General features: G+C 29.9%; 2 protein-coding genes and 1 long non-coding RNA gene across 7 annotated transcripts; 2 read left to right on the forward strand and 1 right to left on the reverse strand.

The window, feature by feature from the left end:
- Positions 1-30: 30 nt before the first annotated feature.
- LOC122568960 lies at positions 31-5,508 on the forward strand. The gene is made up of 2 exons (XR_006317278.1): positions 31-759; positions 1,965-5,508. It is a non-coding gene; the product is annotated as an uncharacterized LOC122568960 (long non-coding RNA).
- A 960-nt stretch (positions 5,509-6,468) lies between these two features.
- On the reverse strand, positions 6,469-16,885 carry LOC122568943 (epidermal growth factor receptor substrate 15-like 1). 4 transcript variants are annotated; one of them, XM_043729270.1, is made up of 14 exons: positions 16,634-16,885; positions 16,104-16,148; positions 15,762-15,995; positions 15,423-15,695; positions 15,123-15,329; positions 14,891-15,048; positions 14,648-14,807; positions 11,460-11,705; positions 10,788-10,850; positions 9,546-9,889; positions 9,297-9,468; positions 9,076-9,219; positions 8,690-8,995; positions 6,469-7,752 (listed from the first exon to the last, which is right to left on the reverse strand). In XM_043729270.1, exons 1-14 carry the CDS (start codon positions 16,658-16,660, stop codon positions 7,021-7,023), a joined length of 3,111 nt encoding a protein of 1,036 aa, XP_043585205.1. In that variant the 5' UTR covers positions 16,661-16,885; the 3' UTR covers positions 6,469-7,020. The 4 variants fall into 4 exon arrangements, with proteins under 4 accessions (XP_043585205.1, XP_043585204.1, XP_043585206.1 ...); XM_043729269.1 differs by having other exon boundaries at positions 15,117-15,329; XM_043729272.1 differs by having other exon boundaries at positions 7,653-7,789; positions 15,117-15,329.
- LOC122568950 lies at positions 12,217-14,602 on the forward strand. 2 transcript variants are annotated; one of them, XM_043729304.1, is made up of 8 exons: positions 12,217-12,332; positions 12,710-12,926; positions 12,994-13,156; positions 13,211-13,532; positions 13,595-13,800; positions 13,887-14,068; positions 14,125-14,280; positions 14,357-14,602. In XM_043729304.1, exons 2-8 carry the CDS (start codon positions 12,880-12,882, stop codon positions 14,526-14,528), a joined length of 1,248 nt encoding a protein of 415 aa, XP_043585239.1. In that variant the 5' UTR covers positions 12,217-12,332; positions 12,710-12,879; the 3' UTR covers positions 14,529-14,602. The 2 variants fall into 2 exon arrangements, with proteins under 2 accessions (XP_043585239.1, XP_043585237.1); XM_043729302.1 differs by lacking the exon at positions 12,217-12,332 and adding an exon at positions 12,525-12,685 and having other exon boundaries at positions 12,743-12,926.
- Positions 16,886-17,083: the final 198 nt, after the last annotated feature.

Raw genomic sequence — 17,083 nt, forward strand, 5'->3', positions numbered from 1 at the left:
TTTAGTTAGTATTGTTCCCGTAGCTTAAAATATATATCGTACTCTTGTACTCTATAATCATTTTTTAATAATGCTAAGAATATAATATTCATTCATCTTTATGTATTTATGTGTGTGTATTATTAATTAATATTTTATGTATCGATATGTCACTATATATTTCATATATATGACGAAATTTTATTTTAACTTTTTCTCTTATTTGCTAGAAAAGCTCGTAATATTCAATGGGCACTGGTTAATACATATCTACGATAATAACGCTATTTTTATTTAAATTTAAAACCGGTATGACTAGGTACGAATGCATTTTCGCAATGATGACATCTTGCGGTAAATAAATCCACGTTTCAGGACCGTAACTTCTCCTTTGTGTGACAATTAAATATACTTATATTATTATTATCTTGGTGAAAATAGCTTCGATATTTAATCAAATTTAAATAAACCTATTAAATCCGATTTATTAAATTTTGGATTTTTATACTGGATTTTATACTGGTAGCAAAAGTATAAACAGTTTACGAAATGTAAATTCAAGAAATTAAAAATAAGATTAAATATTCTTTCTTAATGGGGGTGTAGTTTTCGTAAAAATCGTAAAAAAATAACTTAATTAAAATAAATTCCAATGTTACTATCAATATAATCGTACGGTTTCTTAAAAACAGAATGTTGAAAGCAGTAAAAATTAACAGAAAAATACGTTTAAAATTCATTTTCCCTTCGAAGAATATCGGAAATAAAACACGGAGAGAAGTAAGTATACGTAGGTTAATGTACACATAGTGAACCAGATGTTTGTATATTTAAACTTATTATGTACAAGGGGTTATATTATATTAAACAACGATTTGCTATATAGGTATTTGCCTATAAGAACTCGTAACATCGGTACAATATATTTGTTAATCAACGTTGTTGACCACAGAGTGGTCACGTAACAAAACTTGATTATAAACTTGGTATTTTTTTATCAAGAAAAATGAGACGAAGGATATAAGCGTGTATATCGAATTCGTAAAAGTTAATTGGCTTGAGTATTCTTTTGTCCAGTTGTAAATACATGTTTATAATCGATTTAAAAGATACCATTGAAGTTTTCCGATATTTGCAAAAATATAGAAACGACGTGTCGTAAATTAATAAGAATCGATAATGTGAAAGAAGTTTCGAAAATACGACTGAATACTGAATGAATAGCCGTTTCCTTCCGTTTCAGGGAACTTCTTTGATATAATTATCAAAATATGTATACTCCCACTCAAAAGTCTTATGGCATTTACCGTTTTTAATAAAACCTTGGTATCCGATGTAAATTATAAATTTTAAATTGCATGCATGTTTCAATAACATTTACTTTCTTTATCGTATAACTAACAATTTTTGATATCTTTATTGTATAAATATAATATAATATAATAATTGTCTTAAGATTTTTGAGCGAGAAAGTAGTTTCTACGATGCTCGTGAAATATTCATGTTTGTAATGATTCGATGAAAGATCATCAATAACGTCCACTTGAGAATCACGACGAGCGTTGTACGATGTCTATTTAACGCGAGTTCCAACGAGCGATAATAATAAATTACTATTCGCATGCACTTTTGGCAGACGCTTGGCGAACAACAGATTATCTTTGTTACCAGCTAAATAGCGAGCATTCAGGAATATTCAGAGCGTACAACAGCGTGTCTCGAATGATCAGACTTCTAATTGATTTTTCAACTTGTAGCACAAAAAGCAATAAATCATATCATTCTTGATACATTCTACGAAATAGAAATAGATATCTTACGAGATACTTAGACGTTGAGCAAAGATACTTAACACGTTCGACACCGTAAGAAACGTAACATTTCGAATGATATCGTCGAATCGTATTAACATATTAAATTACAATATCTAATTATATAAATATCGTGAATATATAATAAAATGTTTTTTTTTTTTTTCATTTCAGTTTAATATTAAACAGAAGAATATTTCTATTAAACAAATGTTTCCGATCAATGTTTATATTGTTAACGTCATCTCATACGGCATGGGACATGTTAGTGAAATTATTTATTAAAATCAGGTAGGACATTAGCAACGAAGAAGGAACATAATACCTCTCGTACAGGTTGCAATTCACCAACGAATAATTTCAACAAGAAGAGTTTATGATTTCGTTACGTTGGTTGTATCAAAGAATACTGTTCTATCATTTTTCTTTCGAAGAGTATCGTTTCGTACAACAGAATCTCGCTCTTACTCAAATTTTAGAGACACTGGAATGCACGTGGGTAGCAATAAAGTATATTATTAATACAGTCTCAACATCTTCTACTTTCGCGATACATGAAAAATTGAGAAAATTGTCGGCGTGCGTTTCACCTACATGTACACATGTGCAACAGCATTCTTTCGATGTTAAACAAATAGCAAACAAATTTCGATAACTCTTACGCAATTACGTATATATTTGGATCTCGTTTGTCCATGATAGACACCTTCGAGATTCCACTAACTGTTTTTCGGTCTCGCGGGGAAATTTGAAGTTGACGAATATTTGTTTCTAATTTCTAGAATACTTTTCAATCACGTCCTTGACAGTGAAGATTTCTCCGGTGAGCTTTCAAACGCTGCCTCGAAAGTAATTCTTCCCTTTTTCTTTATTTTCTTTTTTTTCTCTTTTTTTTCCTGTTACTTCTTCCGATTGATCGATAGAGCAACATTTTTTTTCAAGCTTTTTGCATCTTGCCGCATTTCGTTATTTTATGATTCGAAAATAATGTCGACAAGATTAATTGCCATGTGGTAAGATATCTAACAGAGGCAACACCTAAAACGAGAACCTTGCTCTCGGAAATATAAAAGTCGCGCGCGAAGAAACCTCTATTCGAAATTCCTGTCTTTCGAAGGACGATCTTCTACGATGCTCAGTCTCTCGGAGAAATTTGTTTACCGAAAATACGTACATTTATGTATATTTGTATAATTAATGTAACATCGTGAGTACTTTTTTGCTGATTACACACAGAGAACAAAAGTGATATACGCGACATCTTTCTCTTATTTATTACTACGCGAGGGAGTCGCGGACATAAAATTAACAAAGCATCGCTACAACTCCCTTTTTTTTCTTTTACGTCGCTTTTATGTTTCTCGAATCGCTAAATGTATGTATATATTTATATATATATATATATTATATATATATATATATATAAAAACCAGCATTCTTTGTGCACAGTACACTGTATATAGTCGACTTCCGTTAACGCGCACCAGTCGAGTGATTAATAACTTGAATTAGTTAGTTACACATAGTTCAAGTACATTTACATACATATCCTTATCACATACTATTCGAAAACTCGTGTTATTTGCATGTGAATTATAACAATTTCGATATGGATTGTACATATATTAATGTTCTTTAGTCAGGTATGCCTGTGTGACCCCCTGAACGATGTTATCCTCATTCTCGACGCGATGATACTGAAATTTCTTTGACATTTTTTTTTTTTCATGTTATTTTTATAAAATATGTCTTTCGATAATAGTATAGAAATATATTTTTTTGACGGACAAAGTCGACGCAGAAAAGATTAAATTTCATTTTATAGAAGATACGAAGATGATAAAAGGAAGGAAAACATATTCAGAGAGAACATTCATTGTTGAAATAATGTTCGAATATCGAAATAATGAAATATACAAAATAAATGAGGGAATAACGCTTTTAACGATACGTAATATAATAATTTATGTTACGTCGATCGTTTTGACTATGTTAGAGATAAAGGATATCGTCGAGAATATTGAAACAGCGTAGAGGAGCACGATGATATCGATAAATAAACTCATATTCGACGTTCATTATTTTGCAACTTTCCATGGATAGTGTTCTGTTGCATCGAACAAATTAGCGTGACAAACGTAGCATGAACGAAAGAGATTTTAATAATTTTGCACACCTGTTCACTTAGCACACCTGCACATTGGTAACAACGATATCAACGTTTTTTCTTATCAATAACGATATTAATAATCTCATCTTACTTGTATCATTGTAACGTAACTTTATTGTTAAAACTTAATGGACAAGTACGTTCATCGTTCCAATTTCACTAACAATTTTCTGCATAATTTAAGTATCATTATAAAGTATAATTTAATTAAAACGGGGCATAGAATAATTTTTTAAATACCTTTTTTTAAAAAGGTATGCCAATAAAAAGAAGATTACAGACGTTTTTCGCATTTAAATACAAATTTCCATAGATATCGAATCACTGAAATCAAATGTATTGTTACAATGTTCGTTCTAACTTAGTAGCACTTGTATATGCTCATCGTCCTTTAAGTATTAACAAAAACAAAATGGAATAAAGCGTTTTCTATTTATACATAGTCTAAACATGTCGCAGTCAGGTTTCCTAAACGCATTTTAAATACGCTATTCAGTAGTGCTTGCGTATATGTATATACTTCGATTTATCTCATGTATACATATGTATGCTCTTCATTAAAGTCTATTATTTTTTCTACCAGTACATTCACCTTGTGGTATATGCAAACAGATCTGCGGAAAAAATACAAAGATCATCGAACGAATTTTATTTCTTCTATTGTTCCAACTTTCTTGCATTATAATTATCAAATAAATATCTTGTAGTAATCTAAAGGCTACACAATTTACACATGAGATTTACAGAAAGAATAGGAATTACTTTTAAAAAATAAAACATTTTAAACGATATAATAAATTGAGAGCATTCTAGAATAATATTCATTCATTTTGAATAAAAATCTAATCATTCAATTAATAGCAAGAAAAGAATAATATCATCTTGTAAAATAATTATAGAAATATCGTTGTTAAATATTAAACGATGGGAATAGATATAATGAAATTTCGTCAAACGATGTATCATTCATTACTACTAGTAAAATATAGTTCGTACAACCGAAGATTAATTCGACTCTTTGGACGAGGCCCTCTAAATTATTGGAATTAAGCGTGGCGGCCTTAGGTCATTTGGTTTATTCCGATAAATATTCATTCTGGCACACACGTCTTCAATTCCCGCGAGTTACTACTTTTTTGCCACTGTGTGATGTATGCATGTATGTATACTCTCGAAGCATCCAAAACAGCAACGATATCGATACACAATAATACCATATTTATATCAGTAACACATAATATAATACGATTTTACAGTCATTTACTTCTTCTTCTTCTTCTTCTTCCTTTTTTGTTCACTGGTAAATGATATATTGACAACGCTTGGTATTTTTATGATATAGTTATTACACTATCGATGATGCTGATGCTGATGCTGATGATGATGATGATGATGATGATGATGTTGATGCTGCTGCTGATGATGTTGATAATAATAATAATAGTAGTAATCATAACAATAATCATAATAGCGGTATAACAATAACATAATTATTATAATAATTACCATGAAATAATACAGATAGAAATATATACAGCATGCGTAATACATTGTCGTTGTAAAGTTATATGATTATAATAGTAAAAGTAAAGATACACGCGGCTCTTTGTGTTTGATTCGAACGATTCCATGCTACGCGAGATTATTCGGGGACAAACACGGAGCTACGCTTTATCTGAACACCTTATTTCTTTGGGACGTACTAAGACCGAAGGCTGAATCAGACGGCATTCTCACAAACATTATTGGAACGGTTCACTTACACTACTACAACATAACAAATACCATTGTTTACTATTCGCACCTTCTATTCATCATCTGTTCATTAAGTCCAGAGACTATTAAAAAAAAAAAAAAAAAAGAAAAAAAGAACAAAAAATTTCATTCGGATTTTATTGCAGTTTTAGTACTATTTAGAGTGAAACACAAAATTTTTATGTTAATCAGTAACTGATCTTTCTTATACACAATAATAACATGTCGAAAAGGATACTAATATGTAACAGTATTTTTTTAATAATCTTTATATATCGTATGTTTTGTGTATTTCTACCTAGTAACGTTTATATAGCCAGAATGATTTTTTTTATGTCGCTTATTCAATGCCTTCCGGTATATATTGACGAAGACATGTACCGAGTTAGAGTATCATGCATAAGACATCGTTAATAGTGCTGATCAAACAAACAGAAATGTTACACTCCGCTGTTATTCGCAAATGTACAGATGTATATTATATATATTAAAGTGTACTTCGTATAACGATGTTGAGAATCTTTTATCTGCTCAAATGCGGATAACCATTTATATTACTAATCCGCTCACTTTGAACTCACTGAATACGTGTACATAACATTTTTTTTATTGTCAATCCAATAATCTGCCATTATATTTTGCTTTTATACATGCTAATTTAACGTTAGCGATAGTGTACAACCAACTACGAGTATATAAGTGTCATTATCTTAGAATTCGATATTGCAAGGCAATGATTAATCTTTCCTTTTCTTTTACTTTTTTTTACAAAATCGATCGATTCCTCTGTGGTAAACCAGAGTATCGAAAAGAGCGCGCGGTTCAATATAATTTTTTTTTTTTTTTTATGTTCAAATAGTATTCAATACATCAAGAGATTTGTTTGTAACTATATAGTTGAATACTTAAATGTATCCTGTATCGGATGAAAACCAAGAAGATCACATCCAAAACTGACTTCATATGCAGTGAAATGTTTCTTGATGTTACATAATTAATGTTTCTATAAACTGTTGGATGCATGTATGCTTGATTCAATTTCTGTTTTCGTGCCACCGTGATTATGATATGCTAAGTAGTATTAAAAATAAGCATTACACGATTATCCTTCATAGCCTTTCATTAGCACAGATCTCATAGTTATTAATAATAAGTTAACATATCATATATCTTTCAGTTCTGATTTCATTATGAAGATTCGTAAAGTCGTTGTGCCCGAAAATATATGTATATATATATATATATTATGTATATGTTTCAATTCAATAAAATAAATCAAACAGAAAGTGCTTTTACTGATTAAATTTACAATTTCCCGGATTTTTCTTGCTTGCTTAGCTCAAGGGCTAAAGCTAATTCAGCCTCTTCTTGCTGTTTACGCTTACGCCTTTCCTCCTCGGTCTTTAAGCTTTGTTGAGATGCCCAAACAAATTGCTCTTCTTCGCTCAACGAGAGAGGTGGTGCAGCACTGTTACCGTTCCAAATTTTACCCATGTCATTTTTCGATTTTTTATCATTAAAAGTAGTTTTAGATCTATTGTGTGCTAAATCTTGTCCGTGCCTTCTGGCAGATTTTTCATTCTTGGTGGAAAATGCTTCATCTATGTCGACCGTTTTTATCTTGAAGTTTGAAAACGCATCAGAGTCGATGGTCTTTATATTTCTGTTGTCGTCAGAGAATGCTTTCACGAAATCAGTATCGAATTTAGCATTGTCTTTCTCAGACTTGCTTTTAGTCAGAGGAAAGGTATTTGAGAAATCAATATCAAAGCTTTTGGTGAACGAATTTTTACGAGAGAGTACCGAGGTTGTTCCGTAACTAAATGGATCCACGTTGCCAGCCGTTGTTTCACTCTTATTCGCGTTATGATCTTCTGCGTCATCGGCGAAAGGATCTGGTATGTTAAAGGGATCTTCGTATCGATAGTCTCTGAAGGGATCTTCCGTGAAATCCGGCAGCTTTGGAGTTACCGTTGATACTGTGTGTGTTCTGCTGGTTGGTCTGGGTGGTGCCGTTCGTGTCAGTGTTGGTTCCGGCTGAAGCAGGTTTTTTTCAGTGGTCAATTTTCGTTTACTGAAAAGGTAGAAAGAATAGCGCAAGAACCGCTGGTTATCGTCAGGCTGCTGGACCATACGTGGCTGTTGTTGAATACTAGAATATACTCAATTGCAAGCGAGTCAAAATATTCGAGTTCATTCGTTTTGATTTTGTTATAATAAAAAACACTAACACGCAATAATCTGTAGTATGTCATTAAATTAATCAATTAGTAATCAACTGATTATCAACGCTTTTTAAACCATTCACGAATAAATAACACTTGAATGTGTTCAACGATTCTATGACATTAATCATTGGTCGAATTAACTCGAACATTTTATTTAAATAATGTAAAAATTTCCATGCAATATTATAAAAAGAAAATAGAATACTGGAACAAAGAGAACAAATTAATTAATTTGTAGACAGCATGCTCCAGGAGTCGGATCAATGAATAAACTGAAAATTGTGCAGCTTCTACCTAAATATAAAACAAAAAATATAATTAATCTTTTTTTTAATATAAATATATTTTACAAAATAATATTGTAATATATTAAAATGACATATTATATAGTAATGTTAAGTAACTCGTAGTTTAGAAATGTGAGTTAAGTATCATATCACTATTTATGTAAAATAGCATTGTAGTTTAAGTAATGTTTAAGTCATTATCAATATATTACACTTTCGTTAAAAATAACTGTATTTAAAACAAATGTAAAGTAACAGCATACAACGTACTGGACATTGATAAAACTGAGGAAGGAAGGGATATGCCGAGGAAGATATATTGGAACACTTAAAAAGAAAGAAAGGAGATTGGTTAATACAATTCAGAGTGCCAAGAAAATAATTGTTCTACCAACTGATAAAATAGGAGCATAATTTTCAACAATATTATATGACACTTGAAAACGTAAAAGTACATACCTTAGAATCGAAATTAGCAAAATCTGCAAATCCAGTAGACGTATTAAAATTATTACTGTTGTTGTTATCTATTATGCCTTGTTGAGCAGAGAAAGCATTTGCAAAGGGATCAGGTGTAGGAGAAGGTGTAGGCGGTGCCGGTGCTGCTCGTAGAGGACCGGTAGGTCCTTGAGACGGTCGAGGAGGTGCTGGTCGTGGTGGAGGTTGTTTTGCTTTTTTAGGAGGGAGAGCAGGACTAGGGCTTTCTGGTCGAGGCGGTGCATGAAGATTTGCGAATGGATCATCTCCAAATGGATCTTTTGTCGCCTACGAGAAAAATAACTAATAAATAAACCAAATAATAGCTATACAGCTTGAAAGAATTTATTATTCCTATAATGACTTACTGATGTCGTAGTGGTAGCTTTAGTATCATTTCTTTTTCCATCTCCAAATGGATCAAATGGATCCTGTTTCACAACGGCATTGCTATCATCAAATACACTAAATGGGTCAGACGTGAATCCCCCTGCTCCTCCTCCTCCTCCTCCCTGTAATTGTAAATATATTGCTACGTTAGGAATTATCCATAATAATATAGGTAATTATTTCAATTGAAAGATCTTACAGTAGTATTTGGAGATGAAAATGCACTTCCAAATGGATCCGGTGTTGATGCATTATTAAATGGTTCCGCAAAAGGATCTTGTTCGAACCCATCCATTGTTGCTCCATTTGTATTAGAAAATTGAACGTTTTTCTTATTTTGAATCTTATCTTCTTCACTTGCTTTCTCATATCTATAGATTTTTACACAGAAATAATAAAGTAATATTGTTACAAAGACAATTAAGAAATGCATATATTAAATACATACTCTAAGTTTTCAATTTCGGGATTAAATTGCAGACTAGTATCAGGTACAAGCGTGGCATCCCCAGCTGCAAGTGCAGAGTCATAAAGTGCAATTGCGTCACTCATTTGCCGTTGTTGTTCTTGTAAATGAGTGATTTTTGCTTTTGCTTGACAAATTTGCAACTGTGTATCCTGCAAATTTTTAGTGAGTTCATTTAATTGGTCCCTGCTTTTATTTTGTTGCTGTTCTAACTGCTGTTCTTCTTGTTTCAAGCCTTCCAATTCTTGTCGTTTAAAATTCAGTTCTTCTTCTTGAGCACGCAACACCGATTCTTGCTCTTCTGCTTGTTGACGCAATTTATCAACCTATTATTAATGGTAATAAAGTATTATATACAATAATCCATTTATTATGACATAAGTATAAAAGTATATTTCTGTAATATGTTAAGTATATTCGTAGATACACATATACATATATATGTAACTTATAGACTATATATAAGACTAAATATATAATTTGATGAAGTTTATAGTCACTCAATAATATATATATAAATTACATATTGTTAATAACGTACAGTGTTATATCTACACTTGATTATTTGCAATTATCAACATATATTTTTAGATACAGAAAAATATTATATACAATTATAAAAATTTAAGACTCAAATCTAGATTAAATACCTGTATTTTTATCAATCTTGAGAAAAATTAAATTTAGCATATAGATTTATATGAAATGTTTTTATAAAGTTAAAACATGATTTCATCATTTTTACTAGACTGGAGTCTCAAACACAAAGTTGTAAGCAAATATAATTCTTTTGATGGCAATCTATGCTACAACCAGTTTATCATGCAATGCAGCAAAGCACTAGCATTAACTATGCAGATGTAACGGAAACGAATAAAGCTTTTTCTAAAATAATGTGTGGTGTATATATATATTAAATTATTAGCTTATATATTTATATTTTATACATATGCTTATATAGATATAACTAAAGTACCATATAATTATTTTCTGAATATAATTAATACGCAAAATGAAATCATAAATATTTTTATTTTCAAATTTTTGTAGGTTTATCATTATTCTTGTAAAAAGCTATCCCGATTTTTATCATTTTATAGTATTATACTTGATGAAGCTATAAATACTAAAGAATTGTAGCCACTATTTCATAGTAGTGAGAAATAGAATCTGTGTTTCGCAACCGTACCTGCCCTTCATTAAAAGTAGAAATTTTTGATGTACCTTTTTCTGTTCTTCACGTATCTTCTGCTCGACCTCACTCAAATCTTTATCTACTTCTGTCTTCTATAAGCCAAACATAATAAAACATAATAAAACTAAATCATAATGAAGGATCTAAACACATTATAAAATAAAACAATAAAATAAATGGATAAATATTCTATTATATAAAATATAAATTATATTCATTGAAAAAAAAAAAAAGTAATCGGAGAAAGATCATAAATAAATAAATCAGTCAATATGTACGAAGAGAAATAATTATATAATGTAAAACATGCTATATGTATAAAAATGATTTTAAGTATCGTATAACTTATACTATGAAATATGCGAAAATATTAAAAAAATAATATTATATACAGGAAAAGACTCTTACATTTTATACCTCTTTCCTTAATTGATAACTATTTTGTATGCAAAAAAATAATTTGTAAAACATATGATAGTGTAATAATACAATATGCAGTGTTAAATTATATTATTAAAACTTAATTTGTATCAAATAATAATTTCTAAATTGTAAAAATTGTAGTACACTTAATTATTTACATATTTTAACAAAAGCATTATATACAATTCACAAATCCATGTTTCTAATTTCATATGTAAGCAAAGCTGTACATTCAACAAGCAAATCATCCAAATATACCAAATTAAAATGTTATTTACCTGAGCTTTTAAATCATTCAATCGCTTTTGTGCTTCACCTTTCTGATTTTCTAATTGTTTTAATGTAGCAGCAAGTGTATCCAGTTCGCTCTGTAAACTTTTAATTTCACCATTCTTTATCTTAATATCAGCTTCCTTTTGTGCTATATCTTGTTCCATACTTTGCCTCTCTTTTACAAGTTCTGCTATGTCTTTACTTATCATGTCCAATTCTGGGTTTGAATAACCAGAGACATTATTGTTTTCCTAAAAATGAAAATACATCTTATTGAAAATGAAAAAGGGAAATAGGTTATATGAAACGATGATTTAATTACATAATGACAGTGCAAATATTTTGTGTGTGCGTATAATAATATATAAAAACATATGTCAAGTTAGAACTTAAATGTCATATGTAATTTGTAACAAAATTAATACATTCTATATTTCAACTATCTAAATATTTTAAATAACTTTAAACAGTTCTAAAATATTTTTTATTGGGATATAATTCTTTATAATAAGTAAAATTCTATATCATTTACAAAAAACTACCAAATAATTTAATAACTTTTATACAATTCAATTCAACACATTTTTTTGTCAATACAGGGTATAAAAAATTAATTCTTTCTTGCTACTGCTATCCAGCTTAGAGGAAGCATTGCAATTCTTCAACGAATTATATACCTCATATTAAATCAGTTTATAGAAATAAAGGTGCTGTCATTTATTGTGTTAATTATGAATTCTTCTATGTATTCACGACGAGTTTTGGGCTTGATTTTTTCTGGATCATTTGTATCATTCAAAGATATTAATTTTGCTTTTCTTGCTTCTATTTGTAACTGTTTTGCAAACATAACATTTCTCGCCTTTTCTCTTTTCAAGGTAACTATTGGCGTTTTATTATGTATTAAGACAGGCACAATTGTTATACAACTTGCCATATCCAAATTGTTTTCCCTTTTACATAATGAACATATTTCCAATGCATTTAAATTACATTTACTACATTTTGACATGTTTGTTGATTTCAGTGTAAAGAAGTAACATCTTTCTAATAGATAAAAAATTGAAAAACGTATGTCAAGTTTCATGAAACTATAAGATGCGGTTAAAATTGTTGTTATATCTTTATTTCTTATTAAATATAGTTTCTAATTTTGTAATAGGAATAAGTTTATGGAAAAAATATAGTGAACTTCGTAAAAAAATAAACAAAAAATTGAATAAACAAAAAGGTAATAATTTTTGCCATTTTTCAGCAAAAATATAGTAGCCTTTTATTTTCCATTAAGAGAGTGAACTTCTCCTTGATATTAATGAATATGAATATCCAAGAGCAAATGAAACACTTAGAAAGATACACAAGGAGTTATGGCAGGAATATTATGAATGTTTAAAAAAGATATATAACGAAATTGGAACAGAAAAGATGATGTATCCAATAGCGTTTGAAGCCCTAGAAGGAACACTTGTCACGTATGATGAGAAGAATATCCTTATTACTTATTTTATAATAATAATATTACTAATACACCAATTTCAGATTAAAATGTCAAATATGTATCTCTCCAATAGAAATCTATGTTAGTGATGATGTAGAATGGTATTTCAATAATACTGTCAGCAATGATACAAGCAGGCTTATAGAATCAGATAATTTGTTCATTTCCCCAAAAGACAGATCATTGATAATACATAACATTAAGGTACAATTTAGTAAATAAATATTTTTTGCCATAATAATACAGCAGTCTTTACAGTCTGAACAAGCTGGTCAATATTGGTGTAAATTTGGGGATACATTATCAATATATTACTATATATCCATTGACACTGATCTTGAAGGAGTAAAAACTGTATATCCTACAACAGCACCCAATATGCCTCATGCAATACCAAAAAATATTGTATCAGAATATAATTTAAATATCTATACAACATGGACTAAATGGTCTTTATGTTCTAACTGTAATGTAGTTGGTAAAAAAGTTCGGTATGGATATTGTACTGTTTCTTCACGTGCAGATGTCAACAAGAAAAGTATAATAGAAAAGAAACAACTTACGGATTATAAACGGCAAAGTATACCTTTTTTTTGTACTATGCATTATCTATCGTAAAATTTCAAAATGTGTAACATTTAGCCGCAGAGAATGAACAAAATGGAACAATAGAAACTACAACCACAATTCGGGATCAAATTATAGATAAAAGTATGAATGATAAAATCAAAATGGTTTTACGTTTATTTAGAAACAAAATACCTTGTAAAAGTAAATATTTGCCAAAAGCTTCGGACATTTTGAATATTAAAGATAGAAAAACAGAAATTATGGTGCGCTATTGTAAGGTATTATTAATTATTATGCAAATAAGAATAATTCCCGTAGTGCTTAATATTTAATATACAATTAAATTTACATAACTTCCTTGTAGATAAAGTGTCCAGAAAATATAATATTCGAAGTACGGGATAAGAAGGGAAATGTACTTGAAAGTGCAAATAATAGTGCTGGTATATATTCTATGGTTCAAGGAATGCCCGCTCCATCACCGCCAGTTATACGCACAACAATTTATCAAAAACATGATAAAAAAGCAGTTCTTGTGTGTCCAGGGTAAATTATCATTGAAAATTAAAGAAACACATTCAAACTTTCTTTTACTTTTTCAGAAATTTAAATACAGATGTACCAATTAATTGGAAAATAGATGACGAAATCTTAAATCCGTCTATTGTAAAAGACCAATCTGAAGGAAGAATTTATTTTAATTCGCAGATGCATATAATTTTCAAATCATTAAAATTTCAAGATGCAAATATATATAGGTAAATAGTTATTTAGTTATTAAATCGAATTAAACAATAATACTTTAAATACAATTCATAATGACTCTGTTTACAGTTGCTGGCAAAGAAATGAAATCGTTGGTGTAATAAAATTAAATGTAACTGGAGAAATGGAACTACAAATAAATTACAGTGTTATTATGATTGGTGGAATGTTGATAATTGTTGTATTCATGATTGTGTTTTGGAGGGCATTTCAAACTCGTAAACGTTTTACAATACATTGACTGTATTGTGCACTATTTCTTTGAAATAAAACAACGCATGATGTTGCAAAAAAAAAAAAAAAAGATATAAATAACTAAGAAGGAAGGAAAGAATTATTTTGATACAGTAAGATATTTACCACAACAGATTCAGTTGATTTTCGCATGGATGGTGGTATCATATCAGGGCTCAAAGCTGTGGGTGGTTCAACACCCCTGAGTTTTTGTTTAATAAGCCACATAGCTAGAGCAAATTGTTCTTTATTTAACTTTCCACTTTGACATGTGTCACAAAGACTCCTGAAAAATAAGTAAGAAATTTCTTTCATTTTTTCCTTATCCTTTACTAACCAGTAAACAGTATAATTAAAATATATATGTACCATATATGAGCTAAGATAGTCTGTGGAAGTCCACTTTGAAGGAAGACATCTTTGATTTCAATACCTGAGACATACCCATCCATATCTAGATCAGCTTGCAAAAATAGTTTGTCCGCTGCTATTTGATCCTCAGATGAAACTACCCACTGTACATTCGTCTATATCGTATATTTTTATGTTAGGATTAGAATATTTAATTTTTATTTTTATTTAACAATCGAAATACCTTTACCGTATCCAAACCAACCATGCTCTTCACTGGAGGTACATTAGGCAGAGGTGGAATAGATGGTGGGACTGTTGTAATTACAGCAATTGGCGCAGGAGATTTTGGTACTGGTGTTGTAGAATCTTTCCTTTTTGCTGGTGGCATTAACTCTGGTGGAAGTACACTTGGTATAGCATATTTCTCTAAAGCTTTATACACTAAATGCACAGCCTGTATTAAATAAATAATACATCAAATTACATTATAGAAATAAAAAATTAATTTATTATAACCATCTTGTATATTATAGAGTAAGTTACTTACAACAACAAACTCATGTCTATCCAGCATACCATCTTTATCCATATCTGCAAGATCCCAAATCTTTCCAAGTGTATCCAAAGGAAGTTTACTATCCATAAGAACATCCTTTACTTTATTCCCAGGTATATATCCATTTGAAGGTTGCAAACTGTCAAAAAGTTGATCATATTTGGCTCTTTCTGAGGGTTTAATAGACCAATCTCCGTTACTGACAGATGTTATTACTGGTACAGTATTTACTAGATTTTTCTGAGATATTACAGGAATATCACCCTAAAAATATATAACAGCAATAAGTAAAATAATTTATTTCGTGTATTAAATAATATAACAGTTTACCATTTTTGGAGGTGGCAATTCTATATTTAAATTTGACATACTAAGGTCTCTTCCTGCTTGGGCTAATGCACAAAGTTTGAGAGCAACAAAAAGACCAGATTTGTCTAATGATCCACGTGATTGTGGATCTGCCATATCCCATATCTTACTTAATACAACATCACTCAGCTGGGATTTCTTAAGAAATCTTGCAGCTTCCATCGCACCAATTCGTCCATATCCATTTGGATCCACCTTTATATGTCATGCGTCATATAACATATTAAACAAATATTTAATTTCAAACCATCTAGATACATAAACATATAAGATATTACTATATGAAAGTACATAAAACTATACCTGGTTATAATAAGCTTCATATATAGCAGTATGGCTTCCAGCCACCTGTATAAAAACAAATTTATTAAATGTATATATATATATATGTATATATTCACTCCTATTATATCATAAATTGTATCATATGACAAACTGTTAATAGTATTATGCATAAATAACTCACACAAATTGCCGCAAATATAATTGCCGCAAATGTATAATATATTAACATTAACAAATATATGAATAAAAGCTTCAAATTATTAAGTTTTATGATATGTAAGTTATAACTATTTTATTAAAAAGTTTATCAAGAAGTACATGGAGGAGATAATGTATTTAATGTAGATTTATCGAAAGATTATTTGTATGTACTGTCAAAGAAGTTTAAGTAACTGACGACACAAATACGGTTGTATTTAGAATGTGCATGGCAAAAGGTGGTGTCGCTTTATACGGAAGAAAGATGAATCTTTCAAAAAATCTAATTAATAATAGATCTAGTATATTGAATATTATAGCCTGATAAAATTATAAAAATTATAATATACCTGCGTGGGTGACGGCAGGGCGGCCATACTTGCATTGAACACTGGCTTAACCAATCAGACTATGAATCGATAGTATGTCATATCAACTATTTTACTTAACATTTTGTAAAACAATTGTTATTGTCGGATACATTAACGAAACGCAAAACAGCGATTATATTTTTCCTGTCAAATTATTTGGACGAACGAAAGAAAGTAAATGAAATTTATCAACAATATGAGACACTTCTGCCGCTTGTAGCGCTCGATTGCCGTCTTATATCACCCGTGCCTTATATTCTCATATTCCACCTTCTTTTCATCAACCGATAATCATGCAAACTAGACTTCATGCGCACGATGTAAACTTACGATTCAAATTGAGTACCTATGTAACTTGAATATCTATATATCTATATTATTTTATAGATAATTTGTATCGAAATGAGTTATTTCAAATTTGAATACAAC

Source organism: Bombus pyrosoma, linkage group LG7 (assembly GCF_014825855.1).
Source record: "Bombus pyrosoma isolate SC7728 linkage group LG7, ASM1482585v1, whole genome shotgun sequence".
Taxonomy (NCBI): domain Eukaryota; kingdom Metazoa; phylum Arthropoda; class Insecta; order Hymenoptera; family Apidae; genus Bombus; species Bombus pyrosoma.

What these genes read in the sequence shown, in the direction of transcription:
- LOC122568950 (XM_043729302.1), top strand. Translation starts at nt 12,553, where the DNA reads ATGCGGTTAAAATTGTTGTTATATCTTTATTTCTTATTAAATATAGTT. An exon ending in AAAATTGAATAAACAAAAAG is followed by an intron (nt 12,686 to 12,742) that starts GTAATAATTTTT and finishes TTTTCCATTAAG; the next exon opens with AGAGTGAACTTCTCCTTGAT. An exon ending in TACGGATTATAAACGGCAAA is followed by an intron (nt 13,533 to 13,594) that starts GTATACCTTTTT and finishes TGTAACATTTAG; the next exon opens with CCGCAGAGAATGAACAAAAT.
- LOC122568943 (XM_043729269.1), bottom strand. Translation starts at nt 16,660, where the DNA reads ATGGCCGCCCTGCCGTCACCCACGCAG. An exon ending in ATAGACATGAGTTTGTTGTT is followed by an intron (nt 15,330 to 15,422) that starts GTAAGTAACTTA and finishes TATTTAATACAG; the next exon opens with GCTGTGCATTTAGTGTATAA. An exon ending in TTGGTTTGGATACGGTAAAG is followed by an intron (nt 15,049 to 15,116) that starts GTATTTCGATTG and finishes TATACGATATAG; the next exon opens with ACGAATGTACAGTGGGTAGT.